General features: G+C 35.7%; 1 protein-coding gene across 2 annotated transcripts; it reads left to right on the forward strand.

Annotated features, from left to right (window-relative positions):
* Window positions 1-8,528: 8,528 nt before the first annotated feature.
* zgc:195282 (uncharacterized protein LOC100192223 homolog) lies at window positions 8,529-13,878 on the forward strand. Of its 2 annotated transcripts, none has more exons than XM_056460754.1 (4): window positions 8,529-8,716; window positions 12,546-12,640; window positions 12,740-12,794; window positions 13,503-13,878. In XM_056460754.1, the coding sequence occupies exons 1-4, from the start codon at window positions 8,674-8,676 to the stop codon at window positions 13,550-13,552; spliced, it is 243 nt and encodes an 80-aa protein (XP_056316729.1). In that variant the 5' UTR covers window positions 8,529-8,673; the 3' UTR covers window positions 13,553-13,878. The 2 variants fall into 2 exon arrangements, with proteins under 2 accessions (XP_056316729.1, XP_056316736.1); XM_056460761.1 differs by having other exon boundaries at window positions 8,569-8,716; window positions 13,506-13,878.
* Window positions 13,879-15,272: the final 1,394 nt, after the last annotated feature.

A 15,272-nucleotide genomic window follows, 5' to 3' on the forward strand; every position in this document is an offset into this window, starting at 1 on the left:
GGTGAGATGGCGAAGGGGGGGCACGGCGTACGTTTCCTCACTAATATTCAGGGATAATTAAAATGCAGGCAGGGCAGATGATTTAAAATGCTGATACGCTCAAATTAAAAATTAACATGCGGTTGGGTTCTGATCTGATCTAATATTAATGAAAAAAACTTGCTTTTAAAGGGATAGTTCACCCAAAAATGAACATTTGTGGCTTGATTAAAACCTATGTGACTTTCTTTTTATCTAATAAACACAGAATATGATATTTTGAAGAAAGAAACCTGTGACCATTGACTTTTATAGCATTTGTTTATCATACTGTGGAAGTCAATGCAGGTTTTCAGCTTTCTTCAAAACATTTTCTTTAGTGTTCAGCAGATAAAAGAAACTCATAAAGGGTTAAAAACCACATGAGATTGAGTAAATAGTGAGTAAATTTTCAATTTTGGGTGATCTCTCCCTTTAAGTAAAGCTTTTATAAATATTTTACTGTAGTTTTTGTGTTTTCATTTACTAAATTAGCCGCCGTTTTCCCCCCTTAACCTTGACCAGGCAGATTTTATTCATCAAGAGATCTTTGTGCTGCAGTGAAATGTGTATACGCACATAAGCTAGAGGAAGCTGTGCTTTGCATTATTTATTTAAAGGACAAAGGAATTACTGGAACCCTTTAAAACCAGTGTGACTAGTCTAAAAAAAAAAAAACACATAGAGAGAGAGGGGAAGAGAGCAGACATGGTGAGAATGAGCGAGAGAAAGGAGGAAGAAAAAAAACACAGGAAATGAGAGAGGGAGAAGGGAGGAGAGCGCCCGGCCTCCTTGCGCTTAAGCCAAACCAAATCTGAGGGAATTGGCATTGGCCACTTCGCATGAGAACCGAGAGGGGAGAACTATAAGACTGAAATAAGGCTGAAGAGAAATGCCAAGAATGCAAAGGCAAGAATCAACACATTTAAGAGTCTTTCGTTCTGCTGGCTGACTCGCTCTCCCTTCTGAACGCAATTATAAACTACCAACGTTTTCACACTGTAAGCTGAAACCCGGTTTTGATTAAGACGCGTCGACTTGGGTGTTGGTAGTCAGCATTAATTAGTGGAAGACCTGGGTTTAATTGCCTCTGCGGGCTTGTAACATAAAAAAACAAGTCTACTCAAACTAAAAAGTATGTTTTTACGGTCATTCTTCTCAAGTGATGCATTCTGGTATCGCAGCTGGGATATCTTAAGCCTTCTTTGAATATTAGACGTCTCCATTTTGGCTGGGACAGATAAGTTTACTCATTCGGGATCGCTGTTATGTCTTTTGGAGCAGACATAGTATTCTGGTCTAGGCGTCCCATGCAGCGTCTTCCCTGCTAACATCAGAGATTGAGTGTGTTTGCCAAGTTTCTGGAGCGTATGGTGGAGATTCACTGTCTGCTTTTAAGTTTCTCGGTCTATGGATGTCATGCCAAAACGTACTGAGACTTAAACGTTAAAACACACACACACATTCATATATGTCTCAGGCCTGCAGCGTGGTAACTTCAATGTTCAATGTTAATAATGTATGTTTTTTTAAAGCCCCATAAACGCCAAATCTGCACAGTCAAGAATTGATTTGCCAATAAAAACTCTTCTGATGTAATTATATTACATTATATTACATATTATATTATATATGTAATTATGTTATTATATTGAATCGTTAAATAATTATTGTACCCAAAACTGAAAGTTCTGTAATTATTTACTCACCTTCCACTCATTCCAAAACGGTTTGACATTATTTCTTCTGTTGAACCCAAAAGATGAAGAAAGCTGATAAACTGTAGCCATTGACTTCCATAGTATGTGGTTTTCCTACCATTAAAGTCAATGGTTACTGGTTTCCAGCTTTATTCTTATTTTGTGTTCAACAGAAGAATGAAATTCATAGGGTTGAAACCATTTGAGGGTGAGTAAATGTACATGTTTGGGTGAATTAGCCATTTAAAGAGCACCTATGATTATCTTTTGTACGCTGTTTGGACAGAACTGTGTATGTAAAGTGTGTCCACAGTCACAAATAAAAACAATAAGTCTCTTTTTTTAAATTTCCTGACATTAAAATAGGATCCAAATGCCTCCCGTTTTGTGCGATTTCCTTGTGAGAAGTGCGATTTCCTCGCGCACCGAATTGATTGATAGCCACGTATTAACATGTATCTGTAGTAACGCGTATAATCATATTAACAAGGACATACATGCGCAAAGCAACTGGAATCAAAAGATCTGTTTAGCTCTCTGTGATCATCAATCATCAGCAAATGTGATCAAGAGTGAGTTTTTCAAGCTTAACAGGTTTTTAAAACAGTGCATGTTTGTAATAATGTAAGTTATAGATGGTTAAATTGTTGTAATTCATCACCACAGCCGCATGTCAGTACAATTATAAAAGAAGACGCTTCAATCCTGGGTTGTGGATGTTAAATCAGATTTATTTTGTACATTAACATAATGGATATCCATACAGCAGTGGATATTAATGTGTATCCTGTCACACCCTCAAAAACTGTGCGTGTGTGTGTCCGCTGTGTGTGTAACTTTGTAACGACATTATGTGTGACTCATCGTTGCAGAAAGGCTTGAATTAACTTCACAACAAATACATCAAATAATCATTGGGAAAATTCTTACTGTAGTATTTCTCACAAACGTTACATGATATCTGCTTCATGTCTGTCACTGTGCTGTTCATCTGAGACTGTGCTGTTTATCAGCCGGAGATTGAGGCACACTTTGACAGGCACGTGGGAACAGTGGGCAGGGAGAACTAGCATTAAAGGGACAGGCCACAAAAACAGCTACATTGTGTTCAGAGCAGAAAATTCTGTTGTTCTGAAAGATATAATAAATAATCTGATGAGTGTTTTGAGTTGAAACACAAAGGCTTATCTTAAATCTTGAAAAAGGGGTAAAATAGGTGTTCTTTAAATAAAGTAAAAAAGAAACTGTTAACTGATTGTTAGTTGAATTCACTGAATTGGTTTGTTTGACGTTAGATTCAAGTTTCTTCCCAATTTAATGATTAATTTGATCACCCTCTGGGGTGATTTTGCTCTTTAGTAGAATATTATGGAAAATTTAAATTCTACTTACACTTTAAGAGTCAAAATATATAGACAATTTTGTATTAAACAACTGATTTTATCTGATAAAATTGAGGAATTCTACTAAGTACATTCTCAAGGCTCTATTTTAATGTTTTAAGTGCAAAGTCTAAAGCGCATGCGCAAAAGCATTAACAGTGTGTCCGAATCCGCTTTTGATATTTTAAGGATGGAAAAATACCCTCTGCACCGTGGCGCATGGTCTAACAGGGTTGTGCTAATTCTTTTATTGAGTTCTGGGGGTGTTTTGAGCATAACGTGCATTAAACCAATCAGAGACTCATCTCTCATTCCCTTTAAGATTCAGTTGTGTCACGCTATGGTGCATTTGCCAGTTACATGGCGGACTTTGTAAGTGGAAAAACTGAACGCTTCACTAGTGAGAAAACTTTTAAACAAACCATCTGCAGTGTGAGGATAAAAACAAGCCTCCTCCATTCAGCCTTTTTACTTTCTCTTTACTTTTACTTTTTACTTTGCTCCTTTACTTTCGCGGATGAGGAGACGGTGTTGTAAGCACTCCACTGAAGACATCCATTAGCCTACATATTTAATTTTGTTTGTTAAGCGCAAAGATTTGTTTCAAAACTATTTCTAAATTCCATTCTAACTTCCAGCAAACAAATAAATGAACAATAATAGTGAAGTGTGATCAAAAAACCACTCTTATATCTAAAGTTATATCCAAACATGATGCATATGTCTCCAAAACTCGACAGGTGGATTATTATATTTGTTTTTATTAAAACAAATATAATAAATAATACTACTACTAATAATAACATTATACAAAAGCAAATTTTCATGAATAAACTGAAAAAAGCACCCTGACATGAAGAAAGCATGGAGATATGTGTACGTGTTTGGACCCATATAGCTGCATAATTAACACGCTCTGTGCTGGACTTTAGACCAGCTTTTAGTAGGTCAATAACACACTCTATTTCAGTTCCTTTAAAACATGAACACACCAACAATGCACCTTAACACACCTCCTTTTTAAAAGGGGCACACCCATGAGTCCACAAAGTGGGGCAAATGCATTTGCTATTTAAACAATGTGGCGCAAAACCTGAAAATTACAGTTGCACTGGTCTGAAAATAGCAACAAATTCCGCCAAACACATCTTGCGCCTTCTTGCGCCGGGTGTATGATAGAGTCCTCAGAGTCTTATTTCTTTTAATGCATATACTGTATTAATCACATTTTCATAAATCATCCAAAATATCTTACATTTTTAGAAAAAAATACTAATATTTAGTTCTCAATATTTTGCTTCTAATTTTTCCTAAACTCCGGATTGATTTGTTCTTAGGTTAAGCATTCCATTTAAAATGTTGGGGTTTATATTTGGTTCAAATTTAAACCAAATTTAAGTTAAAACAACACAGCATTATAGAGTCTAAATTTGAAGTCAAAGCTTTCACTGTTAACCAAAACAGTGACACACAAAACCCCAAATTATCTGACTCACTTTATCCCACATGTACCAATTTGGGATTCTTCATTTAATAATTCATGTTGTCAGGCAAATAACAAAAAATAGTTGTCCTTGGCATTTTAGCATAGCATGTATTTAGACCGGAACAAATGTAGCCAATTTTCTCATGTGCATCTCCCAGTCCCGGGCAGGAGTATTTGATGAGGACTTTCTAAATATGTATTCACGTGGCAAAGATTACGCTCAGTTTGCTTGATTAAGAGGGCGACACAGCTTACACTACTCTCCTGTACTCTTATTCTAGCCCCTCTCCTCGATTTCTCAGCCAGAAAGAAGAGGATTTAGGCTGGTTTTTCAGAGCCAAACCAAACCAGCATGAAAAAGGACAGAAAGAGAAGCCCTCCCTTCCTCTAACCCTGTTTTGCTCTTCTCTGTGTAGTTTGGCAGTAGACATTAGTGTGTATGTGTGTGTGAGTGTGCGGTCTGTGTGAACAAGCGCTCATGTGGACAGGGCTCTGACTCCGCTGTTTGGTGAAGTTCCCAGTTAGGCTTGATGGGAAATGTTTTTTTTTTTTATCCCTCACTGAATGAAGTTGGTTCAGTCTACTGTAGAAAAACCATTGGACCAAATGCTCAGAAAAAAAAATTAATGACTGATGTTTACCAGCCTGACAGAAACCCACTTTATTTAACCCTCTATGTGATGTTCATTCATTCATTTTCCTTCGGCGTAGTCCCTTATTTATGATGGGTCGCCACAGTGGAATGAACCGCTAACTATTCCGGCATATGTTTTATGCAGCGAATGCCCTTCCAGCTGCATCTATGTGATGTTGTAAAATCAAATGAAGGATTTTTTGGAAGTAAAATAAGTAGAAAAGGTTGCTTATACTCATCAATGGTCAATTTATTTGATGTAAAATCGAGAAAATGTGAAATATTTGTCGAATTTACAATAACGGTAGAATTTACAATACAAAAACTTCTGCTATAAAATGTTATTAACTGTTTTTTGTTTTCAGACATTTACTTTTTTCTTCTTGTTTTCCCTACAGTTCTAGTTTTTCTAGTTTGTTTATATGGTTACTCGTTGGTTCACTGATTATGTTCACCTGTGTCTGGTTTAGTTACTAATCATCTTGTGTTTATATGCCCTCAGTTCCTTCAGCTCGTTATCCAGCACTGTCTGTGTGTGTAAAGCTGCAACAGCCTCTCCTGTGCCTTAGTTTGGTATCATTCTTTGATAACTTCATTTGTTTTTGTTTATGATTAAAGATAAACAGCTGCAGTTCCTCTCCTTGCCTGACCCTGCAGTAACAGTCTGCAGTGTCACATGAGTCTTCATAGTAAAAGGCTGACTATTATCATATGTTGGAAGCTCTGCTGCTTAAGAAAACAAACAAAAAAGCATTAATTAGAACTTTAAAAATTGTCTGTATTTTTTTGAACAAAGTAATTTTTTAAAAACGTTGCGTTTAATTTTGATCATTTAATGCCTCGTTGATTTATAAAAGTATTCAGCTCTTTCATCAAACAACATTGATTCATTTTCCTTCGGCTTAAGGCTGATTTATACTTCTGCGTCAAGAGCACGCATATGCATGGGCGCAGCCTTCACGCGGGCGCATAGCCCTCACCATGGCTGACACTGATGTGCACATCTCAAAAAATGTAACTACACATCGCAATGACACAAAGCTCTCTGATTGGTCGGCTTGGTACCGGTGACAAGTGTGGGCGGCGCTGAAAGCCATGAGCCTGATAGCGCGAGTGTTTACAAGTGTCGAGTCCCGTGAAGGAGCTCCAGATGGCAACTTTTGTTTTGTGTTTACCTTATGATTAAAGTTGTTGCACGTCCACTAGTTCCTGACTCTGACTTAGCGAGTTTTAGCTACTTGTAGCGTTCAGAAAAAACAAAACACCCACGAAGAAACTCGACACAGAGAAACATAACCTACTGCCAACTAGCGTTTAGGAAGAGTCATTGCAAAGCAACACAAGCAGCATGCAAAACTATAAACTCACAGTTACCCGCAAGGCAGGCGCTGTGGGTCACGCCGATCACTCCACGCAGAAGTATAAATCAGCGTTCAGTCTCTACTTCAGAGGTCGCCACAGCAGAATGAACCGCTAATTATTCCAGCATATGTTTTAAGCAGAGCATGCCCTTCCAGCTGCAACCCAGTACTGGGAAACACCCATAAACTCCCGCACTCATACAATTTAGCTTACCTAATTCACTTATATTGCATGTGTTTGGACTGTGGGGGAAACCGAAGCACCTGGAGGAAACCCACGTGAACAGGGAGAATATGCGAGAGGGGTCTGGATGCAGACCTGGTGCAGTGCAATCTGAGCTAATCCTACCCATCACAGTGACGTCACTGACTCAATTAAGCGCATTGTGTCTGACATTGCATCGCTGAGGGATGCAATCTCAGCTTGCATTATAAAGGCTGCATCCAGATACTTTTGGAATATGCAAACTCCACACAGAAATGCCAACTGACCCCGGCGGGACTCGAACCAGCAACAACATCTGATGCCAAAATTATAACAGAGATACAATAAAAACCAAAACAGATTGTATTTTAATGAACAAATGTTGGAAATCTTTATGCCGTGAATAAATTTTAGGGGAAAATATTTTCAACTGGGGTGTCATGGTGACGCAGTGGGTAGCACAATCGCCTCACAGCAACAAGGTCACTGCTTCGAGCCTTTGCTGGGTCAGTTGGCATTTTTGTGTGGAGTTTGCATGTTCTCCCCGTTTTGGCGTGGGTTTCCTCCGGGTGCTCCGGTTTCCCCCATAAGTCCAAAGACATGTGCTGTTGGTGAATTGGGTAAGCTAAATTGCCCGTAGTGTGTGTATGTGAATGAGAGTGTATGGGTGTTTCTCAGTGATGGGTTGCAGCTGGAAGGGCATCCGCTGCGTAAAACACATGCTAGATAAGTTGGTGGTTCATTCCGCTGTGGTGACCCCAGATTAATAAAGGGACTAAGCCGAAAAGAAATTTAATGAATGAATGAATATTTTCAACTGAACACTTCCAACACAGAGACATGTCTTATCCCATGAGGTCCTCCAATATTAAATCTTTTATTATTACTTATTTAATATTCATCCTATTAATAAAATGTACAAATCAATCACAGGCAGATGAGCATTTACCATTTATATTCTATAGAGTTAAAACAGCAGCAATACCATTGAACTGTTCAGACCATAACAAAGCTCTTCCTATTCAAATGAAAGCCTGTGTGTTTTGCCTTGCAGCACACACACACACACAGATTGTGGGGGAGTTGTGTGTATGTGTATAAATCAAGCTAAACCGAGGGCAATAGTGCTTTGCAACTGGAGCCAGACTCTTATTCATCCTTTAAATCTCAACACACACATACACAAAAACACGCTCTCCTTACTCTCCTTCTCACGGCTTTCAGTGCTCGCCCAATCAAGCGCCTTTCAGTGATGTCATCGCTCAATGTGTGTGTGTGTGTGTGTGCATGTGCAGCAGCAGTTTTGGGTTTCTCCTAAACTCCTGTTCTCCCACACTGGAGCTTTTTAATCTCAGGGATGGAGAGAAAGAGGATGAAAAAGGGCGAGCGGACAGATCGAGGGGTTGAGAAGCGGAGACCATGACAACCCATGAAATCCGAGCGGCTGACATCTGTGTCCCTCTCAATCTGCCTCTCTGTTGTTCCCTTGACTCGCATCCAGCAAACAAACCCACAAGCTTTCATTTCATAACAGACTCCGACTAGTCTGATGACCTCACACGGCCCTCGACATCATCTTTGATTTCAAACCGCAATGACAGAAGTGTGAAGTCTCCGTCCAACAGCAGGACTGACTTGAGAGCAGACCTAATATGACAGACTCTTTATATCACAGCACTCACGCACACACATAAGTCTGACCAAACATCTGATTGCTCGAATTGAGCATATTTTCATTTCAAATCATTTCTTGCTTCCTGTCTGCACCTCTTGCCACATCCTTTTCTTGTACAGAGTACAGAGAGGCTGTCAACAGTTGAGACGCTCACACATTTCCTGCATCTCAACATTTCACGCATCAAGAACTATTAGAGCTCATCTACAACCATGGTGAGCTTCTGTCCTATATGTGGGAAGCCTGTTTATTTCGGTGAGTGGCGTTCTGGGATCAGAAGATCCTTCTTTAAGAACTACTGTTTAAGATGAGACTCTTATTTTTGATGAACTTATCAATATCATCGTAAAGTGTTGATGCTGCACATTTTGTGTTTGCCTGCAAAAAACTTCGGTTTTGACTTAAAAACTGACTGTGTTGATTTGCTGTTGATGTATCTAGGACGTTTAAGGATTATATTGTGCCAATTTACTTGTTTTCTTTGTGTAAATGTTTATATATTAACAGCAGATCCAAATAACGGCAATAACGTTGCATGCTAAGTGCTAAGCTAAAGTAGCTTTAGCTTCTGCTTGGTGAAACAAACTATGAAAACAGTGAAATGAAACATTTTAAGCCTATAACTGTGTGCATTTGTGTAAAAATAGTTGGCCTGCAGTTTCCTAACCACAATCAGCATCTCACGAAACGAGTCACAAAAACACAGGAAGTGTCTGCCTGTGGCAGGAAGTGGAGTGGGCCAGAACAAGACCTGCTAGACTGTTCAAATTGGCAGATAGCAGTGCAGAAACTTATGGATGGAAGAAAAGGAAGAATTTGGCTAGAAAAAAATCTGTATTCCAGGATGCAACGATTATAGATTTTTGGTTGTACGATTATAGTCTGCGGAATAATCATGGTTTCACGGTTATCACAATTATTATGAATTAATTGATTTCAAAACACTACTAGTTTTGATTTGATTTATCTATTTCGAACAGAAAAATTATACAGAAAAATTGTTTAACAAAAAATACATTTCAACATGGTCGAAATGGAGCGGGATGAAGCACAAGCTTATTATTTTCCCACCCCATTACCACACATATCATTCGTCTATTACTTCAACTTACTTCTTTTTACTTATCTCTTCTTTTTACATGAGACATATGACCTTTACATGAGACATAAATTACCCTTTTGGCATCTTTGACATATGTTTGATTCCATTTGTACATTTACATTTTATAACATAAACCCAAAAAATACATATTATTGCAAACAGCCATTCATTGAAACTTCATCATACCTTACTAATATATATTTATACAACTTTTTAAAATTAATTAATATCCTGACATTGTTTGAGAATCTGTTCTAGACTGTTCCATAATTTCACACCACATTACATTGTTCTCAACCTCCTAAGATATTGTTCTCTCAGATTAAATACCCCTTGTCTTTCTTTCAAAAAATTTTGTTTGCATTTCGGAAGTCATTTATTCCTAGCTTTAAACGTAAATTGTGCTGTTTTAAATTTAACCAAATCATTCAACTGAAGTATCTTCAATTTAAAAAATAAAGGATTTGTATGCTCCACCTATCCCACATTTTCTATCAGTCTATACTTTTTTCTGCATTGTACATAAGCATCGTAAGTTAGATTTATATGTTTTCCCCCAAATTTTAACACAATAACTCATATATAGCAATATAAGTGTGTTATATAATACATACATAGGATAAATCTTGCTTTGTACACTATTGCTACTGTTTTTACTAATTTTGATATCACATTTATTTGCGGTTTCCAACAAATTTCATAATCCAATAAAACACCAAGAAACTTAATTGCATATACTCTTTCTATAACTTAAATATCCTTATTTAACTCTATATTATGACAATATTTTAAATTTCCCAAATAACATACACTTTGATTTACTTATATCGGTTTAATAAATCACATTGTATGGAATATACACATTTCTACTCCAAAGTATGAAGCTGACTGATTTATTCTTGTCACGTGACTTGCGGTGCACTTGCAGCATTCTTTCAACTAGGTGCGCCTGGAAAGTGCGTGCGCTTCGTGCTGCTCACCACTGCCGATATGCGCATACAAGCCACGCACCTCCATTGGAATTAACGAACTTGCTAGCACAAAAGACGGGATATGTGAATGGCCTTTAGTTAATAGCCTCAGGTGTTAAAATCAGTCTTTAATCCAGTGTGCATGTGTATTGTGCAAAAGTTCTGAATTTTTAAATAGCGCACAGTTTGCATTAGTTTGTTTAGTTGCAGCAGTTTTGTTCGGAGCAGAAATGCAATGTTGAGAAGCCTTTACGATTAATTAACCATGAGGAATTAAAATGCGGTTAATAGTGAAATCGGTTAATCGTTGCATCCCTAGTCTTGTTTTAGTGCCAAGAAAGAAAAAAGCTGGAGTGCAGGCTGTTGTTGATTCTGCCAGGACAAAAAGAGCTTGACCCAACATGTTGATGGGAGATTCGGTTTTAGCCTGATCCTGGGTCTGCCTGGAGGCTTCTTGGCCAATGCGGTGGAGGTCAGGGATTCAGTAGGTGGACTTGTGCCAAGCACAAATAAAAGAATAACATCTACATAGGTCTGAGTCTATAGTTTATATCTTGCATCTTTGCATTTTGGTCCATTTGGAATCCAAGAGGACCAGAGGAAATACATTACCATTTAATGTTTAACTTAAGTCTTTTGTCTACTTTTGACCAATTTCTACCATAGAGAAGGTCAGCGGTGTCTACTATAGTAAACTTACTATCTACTAATATTAAACACATCTTGAAAGGTGTAAACAAGGACTGAAAATGAATCAAAAACGAATGAAATCCAGGATGGAGGAATCAGATTTAGATGCTTTATAGAATTGCCTCATCATTAACGTGGGACTGTGAGGTTGAAACTAATATTTATTGTTCTTTAGGGGGGAAAAAGACAAATTTCTACACAGTTATAAAATAAAATACAAAATTATTGATAGTTAAAATAATTTTGACTCTCAATATTAAAATAGACAGATTTTTTAACAGTATTTTGTTCTAATTTCAGCAGAAAAAAACATTAAACACATACAAACATTCAATTAAAGTCAATAAGATTAGACAAACAAATTCAGACAGTAAATGGGATTGATTCTGATGTCATGTTTACTTATAATTGTAAAGTAAAACTGTAAGAAGACAGACATATACATTGGTATAAAAGTAATCCGTTCCAATCAGTGATGTTTTTGCTAACTTAAACCAATATTTCTAGACTGAAATATTTGAAGAAATTCAATACGTTTTGATGAATGCTTCCTCAAAAAATGAAGTTTACAACTTAGCCTATAACCAGTTTGATCACAGAAATATTTACTAAACCTAAACCTGAAATAAAAATAGAATGATAGCTAGATATAATTCAATAGAAATTAAAAGAACGAAATTGAATTTAGTGCACAAAAGACAAAAACACATCCAATTATTAATCTTAAACCAAAGATAAAACTGAAAATATACAAATAAAAGTTTATGTTGAGTTACTTAAATAATTACTAAAAACCTCAAATTAAAATAAATATTGAATAATAGCTAGATATAATTCAATAGAAATTAAAAGAACAAAATTGAATATAGTACAAAAAGACAAAAACACATACAATTATTAATCTTAAACTAAAGTCAAAACTGAAAATATACAAATAAATGTTTAAGTTGAGTTACTTAAATAATTACTAAAAACCTCAAATTTAAATAAAAATTTAATAATAGCTAGATATAATTCAATAGAAATTAAAAATAAGAAAAAACAAAACAAAATTGAGTACAAAAAAGACAAAAAGCACATACAATTACTAATCTTAAACCAAAGACAAAACTGAAAATATACAAATAAAAAATAAACAAATATGGTGTATAAATAGTGCCAAAATGCACCAATGCCTTGGTGTTCTAACTAATCCACAAAACACACAGCCGCCAAACATTTATTACTCAGACCATTACTCCTCCCCTGACAACCAAACAAACTCCAGCTTCAGTAAACACACCTGGCTCATTTCTTAACCTTTGACCTTTGATTGACGCAGGTGAGAAGAAGAGGTCACTGGGGCGCGATTATCACCCGCTGTGTTTGAAGTGCCACAAGTGTAAAAGACAGTTAACACCCGGTCAGCATGCAGAGGTACACACAAATACACGTTGTTATACAGTCTTATAAATGTTTTCTTAAATAATATTAAGCACAGTATACAAAAGTTTTACATTTTACTTCTTTATGCAGCACGATGAGAAGCCATTCTGCACTAACTGCTTCATGAGAGATTTTGGGCCAAGAGGTGAGAATGAATGTGCTTATTCTTGTTATTATAATTATTATTATTTACTATTTTTAGTATTATTATTATTTTTAGCCATTATTTGGTTGTAATTACACAATGTTGGAACAAATGTTGAAAGCAAATGACTTTCAGAAATGAAGTTTGAAGGTTTTTTAAACTTTTTTGGTGCGTTAATCTTGTCAATAATATTATTCAGAAGGTCATGATTCGCACTCATTAAGTAATGACTTTGTATAGCTTTTATTTGACATTCTTGGGATACAAAACACAGACGTTTTGGCACAATGTCTTCCTCAGTGTGTGACAATCCTCTCACTCCACCCTTTTATCCCACAGTCAATCACATTTCGTCATTAGTTAACAGCCAGATTGAGTAGCTATACACGAACAAAGGAAAATTAAGACTCTTTAAAAAAGATTTAGGACTTGCAACATAATATTTCAGTGGATTTAAGAATCAACATTTAGCTTTTGAGATTTAAGACATTTGAAGACTTTTTAAGACCCTGCAGATTAGATTATATTATATTATATTATATTATATTATATTATATTATATTATATTATATTATATTATATTATATTTTATTATATTATATTATATTATATTATATTATATTATATTATATTATATTATATTATATTATATTATATTATATTATATTATATTATATTTTATTATATTATATTATATATTTCTTTAAGCAGGTAATCGAGGACCTGCAGTGATTCGGACCTACACAGCTTCATCTTGAAAGAGATCTTTCAGTCTTGAGAAACACACAGCATTTCCATCTACAACAGCAAAAACAACAACAGCACACCTACCAAATCTTCTTCACACTGAGACCCACAACAAACCACTGGAAAGTATTCCCCAGCTGATCTCTCCTAACCACAGAACTACACACAACTCCACCCTCATACAGCCATTCATCAGAAACTCACAAAAATAGCTGTAACCTACCGAACATCCATCCATGCTGACATTCTCATCTGCTACATGAGCTGATATTATTATATGTCTACAGTTATGCCAGTTGAATACAAAATTATAAGTAAATGTAAATTATTTCAGAAATATTTCCCAAGTGCTGTTTAATGAAAAGAAGAATTTTAAGAACACATTTCTAAACATCGGTTTAATAATGTGTTTCCTTTGTCTTTGGCATGATGACAGTACATAATGTTTTGCAATGTACAAGGATTACAAGTAAATGGAGTTGAAAAGCTAAATTAGACAAGATAGGTTAATTAGGCAAGTCATGGTTTGTTCTGTAGCCAATTGAAACATTATTTATACATTATCTGTTATTTTACACCTTTATATATTATTTCTTATACATTATATTATTTCAAGCTACTAAAATGTCAATAAAAGTCACTTTGTTGAACTGTAGAGTTGAATTTTCAACATCATAAGTCGACAGAGCTTTAACAGAGATTAACATCCCATAATGCAATTCACAACTCTAAATAAACGGAGAACACTTGTGAATCACAAAACACGGAAACTGTTAATTTGATATTTTTTACAAAGGAAAATAATACTTCAGAAGAAAAAAATATATATTAATGAAATGTCCAATACAAAAATGTCCTTGCTTGGTTAAACATAACTTTAAGATATATTTAAGAACAGAAATTTCAGAGGAGGACTATTGATGTTGTCCTCAACTGTACATTGCTTACAAAAAATTATAGTACTCTCAAGAATCTATGAACAAAGTACAAAGAAAAAATTTCTAATGTTTTCACCGAAAAGATAAATTCTGTAAATGTAAACTGATTTTAATTTCGATGGCTTTTGCACACTCCAAAAAACTTGAGACAGAGGCGTGATTAACAGCATCACATCACCTTTCCTTTTAATCACAATGTTTAGTTGTTCAGGATTACAAGATATTAACTGTTAAAGGTTTACAAGTATGATGTTTGCCCAAACTGACAGGATAGCGGTCTTCAGCTGCTCAACTATCTGTGGTCATCCTTTTCATGATGGATCACACATTTTCAAACAATCAGAATTGGGGCACAATGGGAAGGCATTTATGAATAAATCAGCGCACAGACATATAAATGTACATCTGAAATGCTGTTTTGGCCATTCTAAAATGACAAAGCACCTTTCTAGAACTGTGTTAAGCAGCTGTGCTCCCAAAGACTGCGTTCATTGCCTATTGTCTTTTTAATGCAATCTTTCAATTTAGCGAATTTCTAGTTAAATTTGTATCTTTTGAGGGAACCATAACTAGTGACTCTGAGGTACAGCTGAGCCCATGTGGCTATATTTAATTTCACAGCAATTCACTCTTTTTAAATTATATTATTCATTATTTATATAGCAATTTGTAGTTAATAATATAGATAGTAAAATGTATTATTGTGTATAGGGGAGAGCGGGGCGCAATGTAACACTTTTTGGTTTTGGTCAGATAAAAAACAAAGTATTGGGGTTAGACAAACTATTTGTTT

The sequence above is a fragment of the Danio aesculapii genome, chromosome 1 (genome assembly GCF_903798145.1).
Source record: "Danio aesculapii chromosome 1, fDanAes4.1, whole genome shotgun sequence".
NCBI classification, from domain to species: Eukaryota; Metazoa; Chordata; class Actinopteri; order Cypriniformes; family Danionidae; genus Danio; species Danio aesculapii.

Coding starts and splice junctions, on each gene's coding strand:
- zgc:195282 (XM_056460754.1), top strand. CDS start 8,674: ATGGTGAGCTTCTGTCCTATATGTGGGAAGCCTGTTTATTTCG. Junction 12,641..12,739: donor CACCCGGTCAGCATGCAGAG/GTACACACAAAT, acceptor TTCTTTATGCAG/CACGATGAGAAGCCATTCTG. Junction 12,795..13,502: donor GAGAGATTTTGGGCCAAGAG/GTGAGAATGAAT, acceptor TATTTCTTTAAG/CAGGTAATCGAGGACCTGCA.